The sequence below is a fragment of the Oncorhynchus nerka genome, linkage group LG25, assembly GCF_034236695.1.
Source record: "Oncorhynchus nerka isolate Pitt River linkage group LG25, Oner_Uvic_2.0, whole genome shotgun sequence".
NCBI lineage: Eukaryota > Metazoa > Chordata > Actinopteri > Salmoniformes > Salmonidae > Oncorhynchus > Oncorhynchus nerka.
Window position 1 is genome coordinate 40,202,551 of NC_088420.1, and position 20,450 is coordinate 40,223,000.

The window sequence follows — 20,450 nt, forward strand, 5'->3', positions numbered from 1 at the left end:
GAACTGTGTGATAGGGAGAGATTATGTGAGAGGGTTAGGGGTTTGGGTGGTGTAGTGAGGGGAGGAAAGGGGAGGGAAGTGTTGTCTAAGGGCTCTATTTCACTTCCTTAGAGGAACGGAAATAATGAAGATAATTTAATGTAGGTAGGCTGTGATTGGCCTCACACTCCAGTACAGTAGGTGGTGGTGTATGCGATCCACCAGCCCAATCCCAAATAAGAAGAAGAGTGCGTTCGGCCATTTCCGTCACTCCAGCCAGCGATGTCACTCAAGAAAAATCGTGGATTGAGAAATTACGCCAAACATGTCACTCACAACTGTTTAGGGTAGGTGTAAACACACTTTGCACGTTCGAAGTATTTTTTATTTAACTAGGCAAGTCAGTTAAGAACTAAATCTTATTTACAATGACGGCCTAGGAACAGTGGGTTAACTGACTTGTTCAGCTATAGAACAACACATGTTTATCTTGTCAGTTAGGGGATTCGATCAAAGCAACCTTCATGTTACTGGCCCACGCTCTAACCACTAGGCTACCTGCCGCCCCAGTATGCCTAAATAATGAGAAATTGTTAATGTACCAACATTATAGTATAAGAATGTCACATGCACCGAAGATAACGAGCTTGCAAGTTATATTTAGACTCAAGCTAATAATGGTAACGTTAGCTAGCTAGCTAGCAGGCTAACGTTAGCAGGTTATTCTCCAAAACAATGCAGATATCTAGCTAACATGCATTGCTAGCTAGTGTTGCATAGCTAGCTAAGAATATTCCATAAATTGCACGTTTTATTTGCAAGAAGGTAAGTAGTTAACGAAGCGTATTTAAGTTGACCTATTAACAGGCAACTCTTTTAGCCAGCATGTATGCACAGCAGCGCACCACCACAGTCGCGCAGCGTGTTTGTTGTTGAGGAAACTGAAGCAGCAACAGTTGTTAGCTAGTTAAGATAAACAGTTACTATAATCTTGAAAACGAGAACTTGGTATACATTTTTACCTCGTTTGTCAGTCTGCTTGTTATTTATGGCTGGCAGACTTTAACCTTTGTGTTAAATCTCTTATCAATGGACTAACTAGCTGTCCACTTCAAGTAGCACTTGACTTGTGACATGCTAGCTGATTTTCATATACCTCCTTCACATACCGCTATTTAAATGAAGTGCTAATCTGATATTTCTACAAGCGTCCTTGTTTGTAGCAGGTGTCAATACTGAGTACACAGGAAAGCTTTGTTTGCGGGTGGACCAGGTGAAGAGCTGTGGCACTCATTTAAATGTCATGTATTTTCCAGCTACTGACAATTCATAAGTCTCACTTAAGGAGAGCCTTTGGGATTTAGCAAGATATTGGTGCTGGAGGCTCTCTGATGTTCAGCCATGGACGAAGAGGACAGCCAGGATGAGCTGATCAACCGGAATGCTACCCACGGAAAAGGGAAAAGGCCAGCATTGTGGGCAATCTCAGGTATGGGCTCGTTTCCCCACATGTTATGAATAGCCTAATGAGTGAATCTTAGTACTATTGGAAAGAATATGAGAGCTAACTTTGTAAGGCTGTACATCCACTTTTCTTTATCAACATCCAGATGAAGACTCAGATGATGATGGGGAGGAATCTGAGGAGGTAGCTTCTGACAGTGGTGAGGAAGAACACCTCGATGGAGAAGAAGATGAGGAGGATGATAGTGATGGTGAGAGGTTATGGAGATGTAGGCCATTGTATTCATAGGAAAGAATCGGTAATGGTTCATGATACACTTTTAGTATATTTTTATAAACTTACCACTTGAGTTTCATAACCTCTGATCATACAACATACTTGTTTCTCAGATGATGAAGAGGAGGATGCTGTGAAGGAGGTGGAGGGTGCAGTGGGGGGAGTGTCTGCTGACTTGGCAGGCCTGAGCTCAGACGAGGACACAGAGAAATGTCCCATCTGCCTCAATTCTTTCCACAGCCAGCCTGTGGCCACACCAGAGAGCTGCAAACACTACTTCTGCCTCGACTGCATCCTTGAGTGGTCCAAGGTAGGTGGGTGACATCAGAGGGGGCAAGAAGACGGGTCAAGGGATCAAAGCCTTTTACCCACTTCAGTCTTCGTACAGACTCAAAATTATGATATTGTTGTAAGAACTAGAAGACATTAACCTGTCAAATTGATGATCATCACTGAAACTATGGACAAGAGTCACCACACCTCAGCTTTCACTTTCAAACCTATAAACTGAGGTTTTGTTAAGTCAGACAATCATTATATGTTAAAGTGTGTCCAAATGTTGTGCTTCCAAGCGTGTTTTTGTTCTTCCCTCAGAATGCAAACTCCTGTCCTGTGGATAGAATAGTCTTCAATAACATCTACCTGAGAAAATGTTATGGTGGGAAAGTGCAGAAAATGGTGAGTTATAAAAGTTCAGACTTTCTGTAGTTGAATATAAGTCTTATATTTGCCTTTGATCATGATTTCATGTTGGGGTGGGGATGTCTTTGAGCTACTACAGATGGCATGTGCATTTCTCATGAAGGGTATTTGATTTATTTTGTGGCAAAGAACATTATGGTCCAAACATTGTGTATCCAAATATGGATCCTGCATGGGAGCTGCAGACAGTCACTTTCCTCTCATTGCTCTATGTGTGTGTGGTGATGGTTGAGTGCAGATCACAGTGCAGAAGCCAGTGAAGGAGGGCCAGGAGGAGGTGATAGACCTGGAGCTGGAACAGACCAGCTGTGAGGTGTGTGGGGGGAGCGACCGTGAAGACCGACTGCTGCTCTGTGACGGCTGTGATGCAGGGTGAGACACAAGCTACACACACCACCTGATCTTTCTTGGATTTTTCATGATGAATTCCTGATTGTACGACATCGGCAAATAAGAATACATCCATCTGGTCATTAAAATGAACCCTTTTGCCTTTTTCCCCTGTTTTTTTATGATGATCTGATCATGTCCATGTTAACCCCTAATCTCTAACCCATCATGTCTGTGCTCCATGGAAGGTACCACATGGAGTGCCTGACCCCCCCGCTAGATGCTGTCCCTGTGGAGGAATGGTTCTGCCCAGAGTGTCAAGCCAACAACCGCCATTCAAGTAATCAGTACTATTGAGTCATTATGTCTTCCTCTGAGGAAAAAAAGTTGACAATACTCTTTGTATAAAGCCTGAGAACAGGTATTGTGCCGTACAGGTCAGTCCTTTTACCAAGATCCCAGAGCTCATCAATGTTCCTGCTCCTCAGGGGGTTCAGAGGAGCAGAGCGACGTGGAGAGTCTGAGCAGCGCCCGTCCCACAACCAGTCGCTCCCGCCCCCGCACAACGGGCCCCACCCGGGCCATCGCCCGCACCCAGCAAAGCGAGAGGGTCCGCGCCAGTGTCAACCGCCACCGCATCACCCAGGCACGCACTGCACAGGTTTGGCATGAGGCGTGTTGCTTCCTACTGGCTTCTTTGTTCTCCCTCACTCCGCTACTCACCACTAGTGTCAGCATCCCGTACTCTGTAGTACTGATATGCAGTATTGATATGAACGCTGTAAGCAAAGATTGTTTATTGAGCAGCATGATAATGTACATACAGAATGAAAAATGATGTTTTCCCTCATGGGTTGAAACGTGTATGGTGGGTATTTCTATGTAGTATTGTATTACATAACATTTGATGAATGACAACTGTTATTTTGTCTCGTTTGAATGCGCTACTTGCACCAAGTAACATTTGACATGCAGGAATAGAATAGAGAGTCAGAGAGAGAGAGGTGACTCTTCATAGTGACGCTGCAGGCTGCCTCTCATCAGACTGCTGTGAAGTTCATGTCAAGTAAAGCCTGTCTATAGACAAAATAGACAACCGAGAATCAGTAGAGTGATGCAGTGTACCTCTGGTCTCAGATTGCCCCCAGTTTTCTGATGCCACAGTCCACCTGGCTGGATGACACAATCAACGCAGTAGTGGCAGGACTCAACACAGCCGTGTACATACGGGACCTCACACCCCGTGCTCCATCCAGCCGACGACGCAGGACAGGTGAACACACGCACTCTCACACACACTCACACATACACAGCCTATCTGGGTTGTTAAAATAGATTCATTTGCTCTGTGCCCACAGTGAAGCGCAGGAAAGGCAGTAGTAAGAGGTCATCGGGTGAGAAGGGCAAAGCTGCAGGCACTGGGGGGAAGAGGAGGAAACGGAGAGTGAGGAGGTCCAAGTCCAGAAGGAAAATGGTGAGACTTTACATTTTTAACACGTATAGCAGGAAAAGTATAGTACCTAAAACAGATTGATAGGAGTGCTCATGTTCAATCTGGCTGTGTGTATTTGCGTGTGTGTTTCTAGGTGGTGAAGAAGGAGCCTACGTCTCGTGGTCGTATAGCCCATAACCTGGGGATAGGGAAGCCCAAATGGGGCTCATCCCTTCCCTCTGTGTACCGGCCTACAGAAACCACTCTGGGCAGTATGAGAGCTGACATAGGAGCTGCTTCGCTCTCTGTCTATGGAGACCCCTTTGACCTGGACCCCTTCACTGACAGGTCTGTCTCAGGCACAACTCACAACCATAAGATAACATAGTACTTTATTCAACCAGGAAGTGGAAATCCAAAGCTAATGTCAGAACAACACTGAACATATATACAACAATCATTTTTAACAAAACCATGAATTGAAAAAGAAACTCGGAAAATAACAAGCAATTGTGGAATGCACTCCAACCCTGTTCTGAATGTTGATTGGTTGTTGATCCCACCCCAGGAATGAAGAGGAGGAAGAGCATGCCTCGGCCATGACATCACTGCTGGAGGCTAAGAGGCATGGCTTATCTCGCTCTGCCCTCCGCTCACACCAGCCTGTGGCCCGACCAATCACTGCTGGCCTCTCCAGGTACCCCTTCTCATCTCCCACGTTATGTTGTCACATTATGTTGTTACGTCCTTCAATATGGTACATGTGTGACCTGTGGTTGCCATGATGTTGTAGGCGGGGCCCAAGCCTGCCCCAGGTGGCGGCGTTGGCCCCAGTGCCTGACCTTCTGGGCAGCATCCTATCAGGACAGAGCATGCTGCTGATGGACAGCTCAGACGTGGTCATCAACAGAGACGGATCCCTCAAGGCTACCAAACCAGGTGGGCTGCTAGGGTTTCTTCCTTTCTTCAGTTCAATCCCTTGTCCTTTCTCTTTTTTTTCTGCTATTTTTTTTGTTTTCCGTATCTAATACCTGGCTATTCAAGAACTATTGAACATCTTATTTAGGTCTGACCTCATTTAGTTGACTGGTCGATTGTTTGGTCGATAGGCTGTTGGTCGACCAAGATTTCTTTAGTCGAGCAGCCGCACTCAGATTCGTGCCTGTCTCAATGGACTAATCCATTGCGGAGGCCACGTGGATGGTATAGTCCATCACTCTAAGACATGACACTGAAATTCAATATGGTTATATTATGTAAAATATAACCATTATTTTATGGATATGGTCACTGTCCACAGTACTGAAACATCATCTTCAGCGTGCCGTAGAACTGGCGCCTTTCCCTATGTTGCTCTGTGCATAACAGCAAAATGAACCAGCATATTGGGATTGAGAACAATGCGGGGGAGGCAGCAGCAGCAGAGACGAGGAAACAGCCCTTGTCTTAAACCCTATTCAGACAGGATTAGTTTTACTGGGGCTGGTCGGGTAATGTAATTATGTGCACAAGCACAACACCACATCTGTCATTTTAGTCCTGTCTGAATCTGCCATGTCAGTAATTTGTATATGGCAGGAGAGTAACAATTCCAGCCAGAATAATCTACATCTAGTTTGACAGGTGTTGCTCACGGTTTGAGCAAGAAAACAATAACTGATTCGATAAATTGAACGAAGTGCTGCGCATAGCATGTGTGTGTGTGTGTATATATATATATATATATATATATATATATATATATATATGAAGGGCCTACATGCATCAACTTTCACAGTGATTGCTTTTGTTCATATGTTTTGTGCATATGAATAGCATATTGCCAAATGCACCAGTAAAAAATATTACACCTATTCAATTTAACCCTTGCTGTTAATAGATCTCAAAGCAGCATACAACTGACCTAAACGTGACCTAAAGTTCACTTTCGCATCCATAGCCTTAAAATGCATCTCAAGTGCAAGTGCACTGTTTAGCTCATGTCTGAAGGCTGTGGGGCATTTAGGACGTCTACTGCAGATCGCTAAAATATCCTACGATCACACTTCCTCAATTAAAATATTATGGCAACACTATACCAAAGATGGTTTGGTATGGTTTAGGAACTTAGGAGCCAAGCTGGAGTTATCAGTGTAACCTGTTATCGTCTCGACTTGTTGAAATATCTTCACGTCTAGAAAAACACGTCCAGGCTTCCGTCATAACTGTCATTTTATTGGAAAAAATAATTACATGGGGCAGTTTAGAAAGAACAAATCCCATCCGAATCGTCCTCTGGAATAATGGATATTCTGGGGTAATAATTACATAACCAACGTTCTCTATTAATACTAGTCCCATTGCGAATAGGGCTTAGCCTGATTGTCTAAGCAAATTGAGGAGAGGGCAAACCAACTTATTTAGGTCTATAATCAATAATTAAATGTGCCTGGCTTTATAAATCATCCATATATACACTACATGACCAAAGGTATGTTGACACCTGCTCATTCCAAAATCATGGGCATTAATATGGAGTTGGTCCCCCTTTGCTGCTATAACAGCCTCCACTCTTCTGGGAGGTCTTTCCACTAGATGTTGGAACATTGCTGCAGGGACTTGCTTCCATTCAGCCATGAGCATTAGTGAGGTCGTGCACTGATGTTCGGCAATTAGGCCTGGCTAGCAGTAGGCATTCCAATTCATCCCAAAGGTGTTCGATGGGGTTTAGGTCAGGGCTCTGTGCAGGCCACTCAAGTTCTTCCACACCGATCTCACAAACCCTTTCTGTATGAGCCTTACTTTGTGCACGGTAACATTGTCATGCTGAAACAGAAAAAGGGCCTTCCCCAAAAGTTCCAACAAAGTTGGAAGTATAGAATTGTTGAGTATGTCATTGTAGCGTTAAGATTTCCCTTCACTGGAACTAAGGGGCCTAACCCGAACCATGAAAAACAGACCATTATTCCTCCTCCACCAAACTTTACAGTTATGACTATGCATTGGGGCAGGTAGCGTTCTCTTAGCATCCGCCAAATCCAGATTAGTCCGTTGGACTGCCAGATGGTGAAGCATTCATCACTCCAAAGAACGCGTTTCCACTGCTCCAGATCTTAGGCTGGTGTGTGGCTGCTCGGCCATGGAAACCTATTTCATGAACCTCCCGACGAACAGTTCTTGTGATGACGTTGCTTCCAGAGGCATTTTGGAACTCTGTAGTGAGTGTTGCAACCAAGGACAGACGATTTTTAGGTGCTTCAGCACTCGTGGTCCCGTTCTGCGAGATTGTGTGGCCTACCACTTCGTTGCTGAGGTTTTTTTCAAGTTTTTTTTTTTAGTGGGTGGATCAACTTTAATATTGCGGATAGATTGTTGCTTCCATCAATGTAATTGTCTGCATCATTTCCAATCCCCCATGTATTTTTTTGTATGTATACAGTTGAAGACGGAAGTTTACATACACCTTAGCCAAATACATTTAAACTCAGATTCACAATTCCTGACATTTAATCCATTAAGAATTCCCTGTCTTAGGTCAGTTAGGATCACCACTTTATTAAAAAAATGTGAAATGTCAGAATAATAGAAGAGAGAATGATTTATTTCAGCTTTTATTTATTTCATCACATTCCCAGTGGGTCAGAAGTTTACATAAACTCAATTAGTATTTGGTAGCATTGCCTTTAAATTGTTTAACTTGGGTCAAATGTTTCGGGTAGCCTTCCACAAGCCTCCCACAATAAGTTTTGGCCCATTCCTCCTGACAGAGCTGGTGTAACTGAGTCAGGCTTGTAAGGCCTCCTTGCTCACACACACTTTTTCAGTTCTGCCCACAAGTTTTCTATAGGACTGAGGTCAGGGCTTTGTGATGGCCACTCTAATACCTTGACTTTATTGTCCTTAAGCCATTTTGCCACAACTTTGGAATTATGCTTGGGGTCATTGTCCATTTGGAAGACCCGTTTGCGACCAAGCTTTAACTTCCTGACTGACGTCATGAGATGTTGCTTCGATATATCTACATCATTTTTCTGCCTCATGATGCCATCTATTTTGTGAAGTGCACAAGTCCCTCCCGCAGCAAAGCACCCCCACAACATGATGCTGCCACCCCGATGCTTTACGGTTGGGATGGTGTTCTTTGGCTTGCAAGCCTCACCTTTTTTCCTCCTAACATAACAATGGTCATTATGGCCAAACAGTTCTATTTTTGTTTCATCAGACCAGAGGACATTTCTCCAAAAAGTACTATCTTTGTCCCCATGTGCAGTTGCAAACTGTAGTCTGTTTTTTTATGGTGGATTTGGAGCAGTGGCTTCTTCCTTGTTGAGCGGCCTTTCAGGTTATGTCGATATATATGACTCGTTTTACTGTGGATATAGATACTTTTGTACCTGTTTCCTCCAGCATCTTCACAACGTCCTTTGCTGCTGTTCTGGGATTGATTTGCACTTTTCGCACCAAAATACGTTCATCTCTAGGAGACAGAACGCGTCTCCTTCCTGAGCAGTATGACGGCTGCGTGTTCCCGTGGTGTTTAAACTTGCATACTATTGTTTGTACAGATGAACGTGGTACCTTCAGGCATTTGGAAATTGCTCCCAAGGATGAACCAGACTTGTGGAGTTCTACAAAATAAATTCTGATGCCTTGGCTGATTTCTTTTGATTTTCACATGATGTCAAGCAAAGAGGCACTGAGTTTGAAGGTATGCCTTGAAATACATCCACAGGTACATCTTCAATTGATTCAAATGTTGTCAATCAGAAGCTTCTAAAGCCATGACATCATTTTCTGGAATTTTCCAAGCTGTTTAAAGGCACAGTCAACTTAGTGTATGTGAACTTCAGACCCACTGGAATTGTGATTAAGTGAAATAATCTGTCTGTAAACAATTGATGGAAAAATTACTTGTCATGCACAAAGTAGATGTCCTAACTGACTTGCCAAAACTATAGTTTGTTAACAAGAAATTTGTGGAGTGATTAAAACTCATTTTTCAACGACTCCAACCTAAGCGTATGTAAACTTCCGACTTCAACTGTAGTTAACAGAACATTTCAGTTAGAAACTAAAATGCTTTTGCTGCAGTAGGGAGGAGATGGAGACAATGTGCGCCAGTCACACAGGCACACTGTCACTTTTTTTTATAACCACGTGACCATTGGGCTCTTTCTTGAGTAATTATTTCTTGAGTCTTAATTATTTAATCAAACAGTGTGCTTAAAGCATCAGACAAGCTCAGTGCATATATAGTTGGTTTTATTCAAACACATGGGGGGGGGGTCTGTCTATATATGGAAAAATAAGTTTAAACATTTCGACAGGGACAGAACAAAACTCGTCGACAAATATTTTTTTATAGTTGGGGACAGCCCTAGTTTTATTTCTTGTCTATCATTCATTTTGAAGTCTGTTGGATTCTGTGTTAAACAGCAGAATAAGGGTTAGTAAATGGATGTCTTGTGTTTGTATTGTAGTGGGTGTGTCATCTTCGTCCAGGCTGGGCAGCAGTAGGAGCAGCAGCTCTGGTGAATCAGTAGCCCAGAACCACTCAGGGATGTCCCCTAACCCAGAAGCAGTCAGCTCCCTCTCTCTCCCCACTAACGGAGACCTGGTGGTGGGACCCTCCTGTAGCCCCCTGAACAGGCCCTCCCTCAGCTCCCCAGGGCCCTGCTCGTCCCCTCTCACCCCCTCATCCCCTTGCCCGGCCAGCCACAGCCAGACTTCCCCCGCCTCCCAGACCCAGCCCTAGTCTTGGACAGAGCTACTGGGGGGCCACTGGTGTACAACTTCCCCATAGGACCCAGAGGGAAGCCACCTCTACCTCCACTCCTACCCCAGACTCTCGGTCAAGAGGGAGGGAGACCGTGCCACCACAGCCCCAAGCTAAGAAGGCTGCACCTAAACCAGTATGGGAAGCACCAGTATCGGTGCTTCCCAGGATACCAAAGATAAAACGGGAGAGTGGTGGGCTAACGAATGGCATTGTCAGTGGTGGGGGTAGTAGTAGCCGTGCTAATGGTAATGGCTTCCCTGAGGCCTGTGTGAACAGCCTGGGTGGGAACAGGGGTAGGCAGCCACGGGTGGATCAGCAGCAGCAGGGCAGGACAGAGGGCCAGAGACAGAGACCAGAGCAAGCAGGCTCTTCGTCTGCCTTCTCCAGCTCCTTTTCCTCTTCCTCTGATTCCCCAGCCAACCCGGCATTGGCATCCACAGTGTGCTTCCGGATCAATGCCAGTGGGAATGCGTGGCACGCCCGACAGCTTAACAACGCCTCAGCAATGTTTGCCACCGGCAACAGTCAAGAACCACTGTCCACGGAAGAAGAGGCGGCGAAGAGGAGAAGAGAGGAGCGCAGCAGCAAACAGAGGCCCCTGGCCACCTCACACACACAGGTCAAAGAGGAGGAGGGGGATATATACGACCCCTTCCACCCAACAGGCTCAGACTCCAACGCCTCAGAAAGTGAAGGAGAGAGCCGTGCTGGGGGGAAACCATCCATGGCGCACAAGGAATGTACCATCTACCAGGTGAAAGCTGAGGCACTGGAAAATAGGGTGTCACTGGAGAGGGATGAGGGCTCAGGAGAAGTTCTGGATGTGAAGAGCGAGGCAGACACGGCAAAGCCAGGTCACGGCCCACACAACGCACCCAGGTCTGGGATGACTGGCACCAGCACACCCCTGTCCCAGAGCCATGTCCCTGGGAAGAAGGAGAGGAAAGAACAAGGGGGCAAGAATCGAGAGCCCCAGAGCCAGAAGACTGAACATTTCTCATACAGCTCAGCTTCCAGCCACCACAGCAACAAGATGGTGAAGACCGAGATCAAGTCAGAGCCCCAGGACAGCCCCCCCAAGTCCCTGTCCATGTCTAAATCAAACTCCAGGCCCTCAGGCCATGGGAGGAAAACATCCAAAGGTGGGGAGTCTTCCACGGAACGGGGGTCCACCTCAAACAGCCCGGAGGCAGGCAGGAGAAGAGGAGACAAGGCCCCGGAGCAGCAAGGGAGGAAGAGGGGAGACAAGGAGGGTAAGAGAGGAGAAGAGGGGGGTGAGAGAAGGTCCAGGCGTTCAGAATCTAGGGAGAGGAGACTGCTTTGTTCTCCATCAGACAGCTCCACTTCTGAGACCTCTGAGAGGTCTCGCAAGAAGAAGAGACGGTCATGCTCGCTCTCCAAAGACAGGAGGCGCTCCAGGTACTAATGTAAATCTGTGATAATGTAAATTCTGTGTGCAGTGATTTTGTGGGCTTTTAATAATAATATAATAAATTATGAAATGTATTCTAGTATATACTGTTATTATAATAACTCTTATTATTTTGATTTAGGTCGAGGTCAGGGTCCGGGTCCAGCAGCAGAGAGCGGTCCCAGATTAGGAAGCAGAAGATGGGGAGCAGGGAGAGGAACGACAGCAGAGGAAGTGAGAGAGAGAAGGGTCGGCCATCAAATGCCAAGAAGCGAGGTCACTCGCAGTCTCGCTCGCGGTCCAGGTCCAGGGAGAGGAGGAAAGACTACTCACGATCACAACCATCATCCTCTGGGTCAAAAAACAGGTTTGAGGTGCGGTCAAAAGACAAGAAGAGGCCGAGGTCCAGGTCGCGGTCCAGAGAGAGGAGAAAAGAAGAGGGGTCGTCACAGGGCACACACAGACCAGGGTCTTTCTCAACCACCTCCTCCAAAGAGCTAGAAGAACAGAAAGAGAAGATAAAAGAGAAAGTGCTTACTCTGAAAGAGGAGAGAGAGGCTGATGAAGACAGAAAAGAGCGAGAGATCAAACAAGAGATGCCTTCTTCTTCAGGACTCAAACCTCACTCTGTCCTCTCTGTCTGCCAGGTGAAAAAGGAGAGTGACGGCAATGAATTTAGAACAGAGAAGCACGCCTCTCTCTCAGCAAAACTACTCAAGGAGTCGAAGCTGCTCAAAGAAATCAAAAAAGAGATACTGCCTGCCTTTGATATGTTTGAAGAATCACTGGATAGTAAACCAATCAAGGAAGAAAAACCTCTGTCAATGTTCAGCGAGTTCAAGGACTTGCAAGAGCACAAGGAGATCAAAAAGGAAAAACCTCCCCCCCTCATAAATGAGGCGTGCGCCCTCCCCACCTCAGACATAACCGAACAAAAAGACCTGCTATTAAAGGAAACCAAGACTGAGCACATCTGGCCTGAGCTGCCTCAACAACTGACCTCCATCATCACTGTTCCCCCCACAGGCCAACCCAGCCCCAGCTTCTCAATACTCTGCACCAACCCTGTCCCTGCTTCTTCTCAGGCTGAAGTGACTACAGCCGGCCAGCAGGTGGCCCCATCCCTGCCTCTAGTACCAAAGGCCCTCACAGAGACCCCTCCATCTGTCCAAACCATCCCAGTGAAGGAAGAGGTAGAGGAGCATTCCGACTATGAACTTGATGACATGGACGTGGACGTGATGCTGGACAGTCTGGACTATGTGAAGAGTGAGAAAGCAGAGCCAGGAGAAGAGAAAGGGGAGGCTGGGGTTAAAGAGGCGAAGGAGGCCGAAGAGGTGAAGACAGTCACGCCAGGTGTTAAAGCCAAACCCTCGGTGAAGAGAGTCACCTGGAACCTACAGGAACCAGATGGACCACAGCCAGAGAAGACTGGCAGTAGTGAGTATTATTGTACATTTTCAAATATTCTACCTTTTCTATTATTGTTGTTGCATTGTTGAGAGGTGAACCTCCATGTAAGCATGCCATTGTACTGTGTACACCAAGTGTTCCTGTGCATATGACAAAGAAACATAATTCATTTTGTATACAATTTTATCCTCTGGATTGACCCAATCAGAGCCCTTTAATGTTTTTCTAGTCAGCTGTTTGACTCCGGTTCAGAAACTACCTCTAATTCACATAACACAGAGAGGGTCATAGGGTGTGTGTTTACTCTGTCTCAGAGCTGGCCCTCTACAAACTGAAGCTCAAACAGGAGGGAGCTCGCAGACCTGCCTCCTCCGCCCAGGCTTCCAATCAGGTATGGCTCAGCCACCTCGTCACCTACACACCTCTTCCCCTACACACCTCTTCCTTACTTCTCAGAAACCTAGATGCATTCATGCCTACTCACCTAGATAACTATTTTGTGCTTCAGGCCTCTACTGCTGTATGCTGCCTTTCTTTCCTGCTAATATGTGCACTGAACAAAAATATAAACGCAACATGTAAAGTGTTGGTTTCATGAGAAATGTCATACTCACAAAAAGTTTATTCCTCTCAAATGTTGTGCACAAATTTGTTTACATCCCTGTTAGTGAGCATTTATCTTTTGCCAAGATAATCCATCCAAGGTGTGGCATATCAAGAAGCTGATTAAACAGCATGATCATTACACAGGTACACCTTGTGCTGGGGACAATAAAAAGCCACTTTAAATGTGCTATTTTGTCACACAGTTTTGCCACAGATGTCTCGAATTCTGATTGGCTGGGCCTGGCTGCCAAGTGGGTGGGCCCATGGCTGCACCCCAGCTCAGTCATGTGAAATCTATAGATTAGGCCCTAATGTATTTATTTGAATTGACTGATTTCCTTATATGAACTGTAACTCAGTAAACTCTTTGAAATTGTTGCACGTTGCGTTTATATTTTTGTTCAGTGTAGATAAGATCAATGTTTTCCCTCATTTCTTTTTGACACTGAGCAAATTTCAGGTCTGCTGAGTTCAAATTCTGTGCAACTTCCAGAGCGTGTTTACTGTGAACACTGAGGCTGTACCCGCTTTAAGTTTGTTTTTATACTGGTCAAGTAGGCTACTGTGGCTATTTGATGATAATGTATGTCTACCAGAGTGGCCTACCATCAAAAACAATGGACAAAATGCATCCCATTTTAACATGGCAATAACTATTCTATCATTCAGCCTACAGTAGCAGCCAATGTGTGGTGTTCAATGTAGGCCTACATTCCATGAGACTTTAGAAAAAAACATGCATGGCTGGACACTAACCTGTTTATCCACTTGTCCTTCAGACAAGGATGTGACTGAAAATGTTGTTTGATGCAGAAAACAACTTTACAAAATAAAATGTATTATTATTTCCATACCATTATTACAGAGAATCAGACACATTATGCTACCCTCTGCCTATTGGCTACTTGGCTGTCTCAAAATACAACACTGCCCCTTTAAGACCAAAAAAAAAGCTCTTTACTTAACTCGCTTTTCAAAGAAGTCTAGAAATGTACACGTTTTGTGTTCTTGTAGTCAGCAATATATAACTGGGCTAATAACTCACTAACTGACAGGATATGAACAAAATGTGCATACGTGGCTACATGCAGCTCTTGCTTTGATCTCAAAACGAACGCATCTACTCAAGACTACAGCTGTAAAAACAGTCCAGTACAATGTAAATGGCACAGCTCCATATGTGGCAATGGCCTAGTTGCATATAGGCCTACTGCAGCTCTGATTGGTAATGCCGCTGCACTGGTCTGTGTAGACTGTAGAGAATAGGCTGCGCAATATAAACCTACTCCGAAGCGTTCTGCGAACAGCAACATCTCTTGCATAGATCGTTTTGTTTCGATATGTTGCATGGAAAGTGGCTAATATTACGTTGAGTTGATCACAATTTCAACAGTAAAGGGAAACTATAAAGTTGAGTGAAGTTCAATATCGTGCTTCTCTCCGTGTGTGTTAGTCTGGGGGAGCTGCATAACAGTCTCGGGTCTAGTTTAGAGGGAACTTTGGTTATGATCAATCAGTATGGAATTCACTATGAAATGGCACCTAGTCACAGCATCATACTGCCGGCTGGTCATATCAATAATATAAAGTAGACGTACTGTTGATCTTTACAGATATCTGTGCTCCAAAACATTCAGCACAAAATGTTTCTGTAATTAACATGCATCTCTCCTGACAGGCCACAGGGTGGCAGTCTGTCTTTTCTTTTACTCGGAGAGCAGTTGTTGTGGCTGTCAGCGTAAAGCCATTGCCGATCACATGGGTCTTTTGAGAGCTCATGTGACTGAAACTGAAACTGATAAAGCAGCGTTTCACAGTGAAATGAAAGTAGAAGCCTTACTTGGGAAATAGAAACTTTAGAACGGAGGAATGTTACACGTCAGAGGCTTTTATGTGCTGGGAATAACAGCACAATAACATATTTCCTGCTAGGTCTCGATGAGACAATAGATGTTTGAGATTTATGCCCATGTTTATTTTATTATCAAATGTTATTTGTCACATACACATGGTTAGCAGATGTTAATGCGAGTGTAGCGAAATGCTTGTAATTTAGTTTAGTTAGGTAATATTGCTGTTGTGACTTAAGAACATGAAATACAATAGTTAAAATAAAAATGTTAATATTGTACTGTAATTTACCAACACCTAAAATCTTTGTAATTTTTATGTGAACATTTAACTTGCGCACACATCTCAAATTGGGATTCACCCATAGTCAGTTAACCTTTCCACCCATAGGAGGCCGCCTTGGGTGCTACATCACTCACTGACCCCAAGGTTCAGAGCACCAAGAGGGCCAGTGTGTCTCTAGTGCTCCCCAGTGCGCTTTCCAGCTCCAACAGCCTACCACAAGTAGGGCTCTCCAAACCTGTGCAGGGGGAACCCAATGAAGCCCTAGGAGAGGATGATGCTTCCAGAAACGATAATGTGAGTCTGAGAGAAAGACCATGATGGTCTTCAAATGTATCAATGCACACTTGGGTGATATCTATGTGTATACAGTGCATTCAGAAAGTATTCACACCCATTTACCTTTTCCACATTTTGTTATGTTACAGCCTTATTCTAAAATTGATTGAAATGTCCATTGTTTTTTGCTTTGTCATTCTGGGGTATTGTGTGTAGATTGATGACGGAAAAAAACTATTTAATCAATTCTAGAATAAGGCTGTAACGTAACAAAATTTGTAAAAAGTCAAGGGGTCTGAATACTTTCTGAATGCACTATATATATGTCCTTATATACTTCTTGACAACAAATGACCAGTCCCCTTCATAGTGTAGTAGTGTATATTGACTAATCACCGGTGTCTATCCTTAGTACATAAAGAAGCTTCACATGCAGGAGAGAGCCATAAAGGAGGTGAAACTGGCAATCAAACCCTTCTACCAGAAGAAAGACATCACGAAGGACGAGTACAAGGAAATCGTACGCAAGGCTGTCCAGAAGGTAGACCTGATAATTGGATCAAATTGTGTCATGTGGTATGCAATTCCGAATTAAAATAAATTTTTACGGGAACTGGAGAACATGCACATAATAATGAAACCAAAGATGTTTATCATGGGAGTAAATCTTTAGATCAGGTGTCTTTCATTGGTTGATGTAGGGGCTTGTCTCAACCTGTGCAATATGAGAGTTTAGATTTACAAGAATCAACTGAGTCTTCCACTAATTCTTGCAGTACATGACGAAAGACAGCCTGTGGCTGTGTTTCAAACTCATAAAAGACACACCGTCACCCACTTACCCTCGCCTTATGCCCTTGGGAAGATTGGAACGTAAGCCCCTCAGCCCTCGTTTTTGATCGAGTTTGTGAGTGTACAATAATGTTCACTTCGGGGCCTGAAACACCCCATAATTCAGTTTGCGATGATTGTACATCCGCTAAGTCAGCCAAAACTCAATGTCAATATGGAGAAGTCAACATACAAGTGTAAGTAAAAACGGATGTAAAAAGGTTAGAAATTGTGCTACTAATGCACATGACGGCACAATAATGTTTTTGTTTTGGAAATTGTAGAAATAAAACATTTTTCTTCAGCAGTTCCAGCTAGGCAGGCTAACATTAGTTAGCTAATTCATTTGCTAGCTATCATACAGTAGGCGTATATTAATAATTCTATAGTTAATATAAGTAAACATGCAATCATAATTGACTGTAGTGCATATAAAGCACCCACAAGCTACCGGTGGCTGAAAACACAATCATCAAGGGATGAACAAGTGACGAATTTCCGGGCAAGGGTGGTCCTTTTAAAAATCATTCCTTCCTCCCTCGCCCCTTGTTCTGCAAGTGTAAACACGTCAGATGTCATGATATGTCATCAGAAGTGTCCACTTAATTTGAGGGCTGAGAGGATAGGGTGTGTCTTTTAAGTGTTTGGAATGCAGCCCTTGTTTCACAGTGGATTAAAAATAAAATCATTTGACTGTTTGTAAAATTGCTTCTTTAACTTGTATATAATTTGTTTTCCCATTGTGATTCCAGGTCTGCCACAGTAAGAGTGGAGAGATCAACCCAGTGAAAGTGGCCAACCTGGTCAAAGCCTATGTGGACAAATACAAACATGACAGGAAACACAGGAAAGGAGAGGAGGAGGCAGAAACTGATAGAACAAACGATCCAGAGACCCCATGAAATCATCCACAAGCACTCAGCCATATTCAGCCATTTTCACTCATTTAATCATTTCTGTTATCTTATGTCACAGGATTTTAGGGGACTCAAGCAAGGACTTAGTGAAAGAGTGGCTCCAAATTTGATTTGTCTTTCATAGTTTTTAGGTGCGATAAAGTTATGTTCTGTCCATGGTAATTCAGTTTCACAAAATCATGGTAGAGGCGTTTCGTTGAAAGAAGATGTGCAAGTAACTTTTACTGCACCCAATGTTGTCTGGCACTTTGATTACCACTGACTGCCAAACATCTGTTTTGAATTGAATTTGTTTCCAGGTTCACCCGGGGCCAGACCATGTAGATGTACTTTGTTGGTCTACTCTGTATGAGGCTAACACAGAGATTCTGTCTTAAAGAGACAGCTCTGTCAGATCGCCTTTCAGTCAAGAGAGGCTAAGGGATAATGTGAAGCAGCTATTTCTACTGGCAAAATGTCTGAATAGAAGCAGTGGTGGCTTTTATTTTGTATATTTTGGGCAGTAGAGGGGTATTTTTAAAAGAACGCCACAATGCAGAAAAATACCAGTAGGCAATTTTTTTTGAAAAGGAGAAACAATTATTTTAGATTTGGTGTAAATATTGATTTTGAATTATCATTATGTACGCCCTTCCAGTTGTTAGCTGCCTACCGGGAATTCACAGATGTATATTGTTCATGGTTCTGGATGAAGTTTGTTGTTTTCGTGAATGTCTCTGTACTATGGAACTGTGGATCCGATGGAGTGCTGGTTGACCATACAGTATGTGGCTCTGCACATAGTGGCTGTCCTCTTCAGTGGTGCTCAGATTGTCAACGCTCCTCTGGTCGCTATTGGCAGAATACTTACTTGAGATGAGGGCACACAACTCAGACTTCCTCAAAAAATCTCCCATTGATAATCAATGCATGTTTGTTGAGAAAGTTTGAGTTGTGAATTTTCTTAAGTTTGGCCCAAAGTGTCTACTGGTTTTAATCCTACCTTTTCATCAGGTTTTGATTAAGACAGGAAACCAGGTGAGGTGACTGCAATCATCAGCTTTAATTGATCAATTGACCAGTCATTTGCCAATGATTAGTGAAAACCAGCAGACACTGGAGTTTATATAAGTTTAGCGAATACTGCACCTTCACCTGTTTTCTCTTAGTTTAACGTTTCGTCTAGAATCAATTGGCTAGTTCTGTTGTATATTTGTAGCAGGCTAACAAGTCATAAGACAAAGCATATCATGCCTGTCTTGCAACCTAATCAATGTTTTTCCCATTTCTTCACACATTCACACTTGGTTATGAACTCAACTAGTTGCTCACATTTCTTCTGAAAGACTAATTCCAAAAGCTTATTTTCCAGTTTGAATAATGTGCAATAACCCTTATTCTTGACACTGGTCGGCCAGAGTTTGTTCTTTGTCACAAACAAACTAGATTTGTTTTAGTCCTTGCAAATATTGCCATACTTGTAGTTGCGAACTTGGAAATTGTTAACCAAGTAATAGTCCATAATCCTAGTCAAGGCCAGGATGTTTTTGGTTACGACATGACCTGACAAACACTCTTAAGGGGCCAAAGGATTTCCTAGTCAGGTGTCATAGGTGGGAGAAACCCCTGGCCCTAGTCATACGGTATTCAATTCATGCCATCCGTAATCACTGTTTCTCATTGGTTGGAAGTGGTTCACTTCCTTCCTGCTAATGAATACTTACAACTGTACCTGAAAACGGTTGGCCTTCTCTACTTATTTTCAAAGACTCCTCTAGATCTCTTCTAAAAGTTTATTTGTAGAAAAGTGCGTTAAAGAATATCCCCCTATCTTTTCAATTTTGGCATTGGCATGTTCCCATTCTGTGTGTGTAGTAGAATGGATGTGGGTGGACCTGCCTTGGACTGGGCACCTGTCTTGTCCTACACCTATATTCACATTTCAAATCGATCCCTAGATTATATCTGCTTGGCACTTCTGTAGACCTAAAAGGATTGGATTGGTGTATCAGAGGGCCAGATGGAGTTGCTACCAAATTGTGTATACTGTACCTGCAGTATCTGATCCTTTCAGATCTACTTGAAGTGTCTAGGGGTTGATTGGAATTGAGCTTACGTACTTTGTTTTTGAGAGGAGTGGGGAAAGGAGGTGCTTGAGTTAAATGTATTTGGGTTTTTTCTCCTTCATTACTTGATCTCCTAGGGCAAGTGCTTCAGAGGGAACACAAAATGATAAAATAAAATACATTTTTGTCCCAATTTACTTTTTTTGTGGTGTTCATGTTTTACTAACATGCTAAATTTAAGAGTGGGCTGAAGATATATTTTGTGACTGACTGGGCAACATTTTGGAAAAGGAACCCACTAACAATACCATAATATTTAACAGGATATTACTAATCTTAAACTGTGATGAAATGATTATATAAGGCTGGGGGTTATATTAATTTAAGTTAAAGTCCTGTCAAATGTTAAAACTAGAATCCTAAGTTGCTACATTCATTTTTGGACCCATTGATTCTTGAATATAACTTAAATGCCTCATGAGCTTAGTTCAACTGTTGTACCCCATCAGAACCCAATATAAGCAAACACTGTATAGCCTCATGGTTAAAACTAATTTTGATATGGTCAGTCCAAGCAGCCAACTGTACATTCTAGCTTTAAAAGCCTCCATTACACTTCTCCATAGGAATTCATTTCAAAACCTGAATTGACTAGAATTTTCACCTACTCTGCTGTAGGTTTCTCTGAGTAATGGTTTGCTCTGAGGCAGTGGAGAGGGTTCTCTCCCCCTCTGGCTGCTCTGTGCTATACTGACTGTCGTACTGGGCCTGGAGGTCCCACTCGACTGTACATATCTGGGACAATCTGTAATAAAATCATTTTATTGGTATTCATTTTATTTCTCACCATTGAAATCCCAGGGTATTATGCAT

At 43.6% G+C, this 20,450-nt stretch overlaps 1 protein-coding gene across 1 annotated transcript; it reads left to right on the plus strand.

Moving 5' to 3' along the window:
* Positions 1-220: 220 nt before the first annotated feature.
* On the plus strand, positions 221-19,774 carry LOC115109511 (PHD and RING finger domain-containing protein 1-like). Its single transcript, XM_029634467.2, is given in 20 exon segments — positions 221-326; positions 1,296-1,468; positions 1,590-1,694; positions 1,834-2,030; positions 2,315-2,398; positions 2,661-2,794; positions 3,001-3,092; positions 3,241-3,413; positions 3,890-4,025; positions 4,111-4,226; positions 4,339-4,532; positions 4,753-4,881; positions 4,978-5,123; positions 9,644-9,896; positions 9,898-11,361; positions 11,496-12,793; positions 13,081-13,157; positions 15,614-15,802; positions 16,197-16,325; positions 17,368-19,774. Coding segments are annotated over 19 exon segments (5,154 nt in total). The 5' UTR covers positions 221-326; positions 1,296-1,380; the 3' UTR covers positions 17,518-19,774.
* Positions 19,775-20,450: the final 676 nt, after the last annotated feature.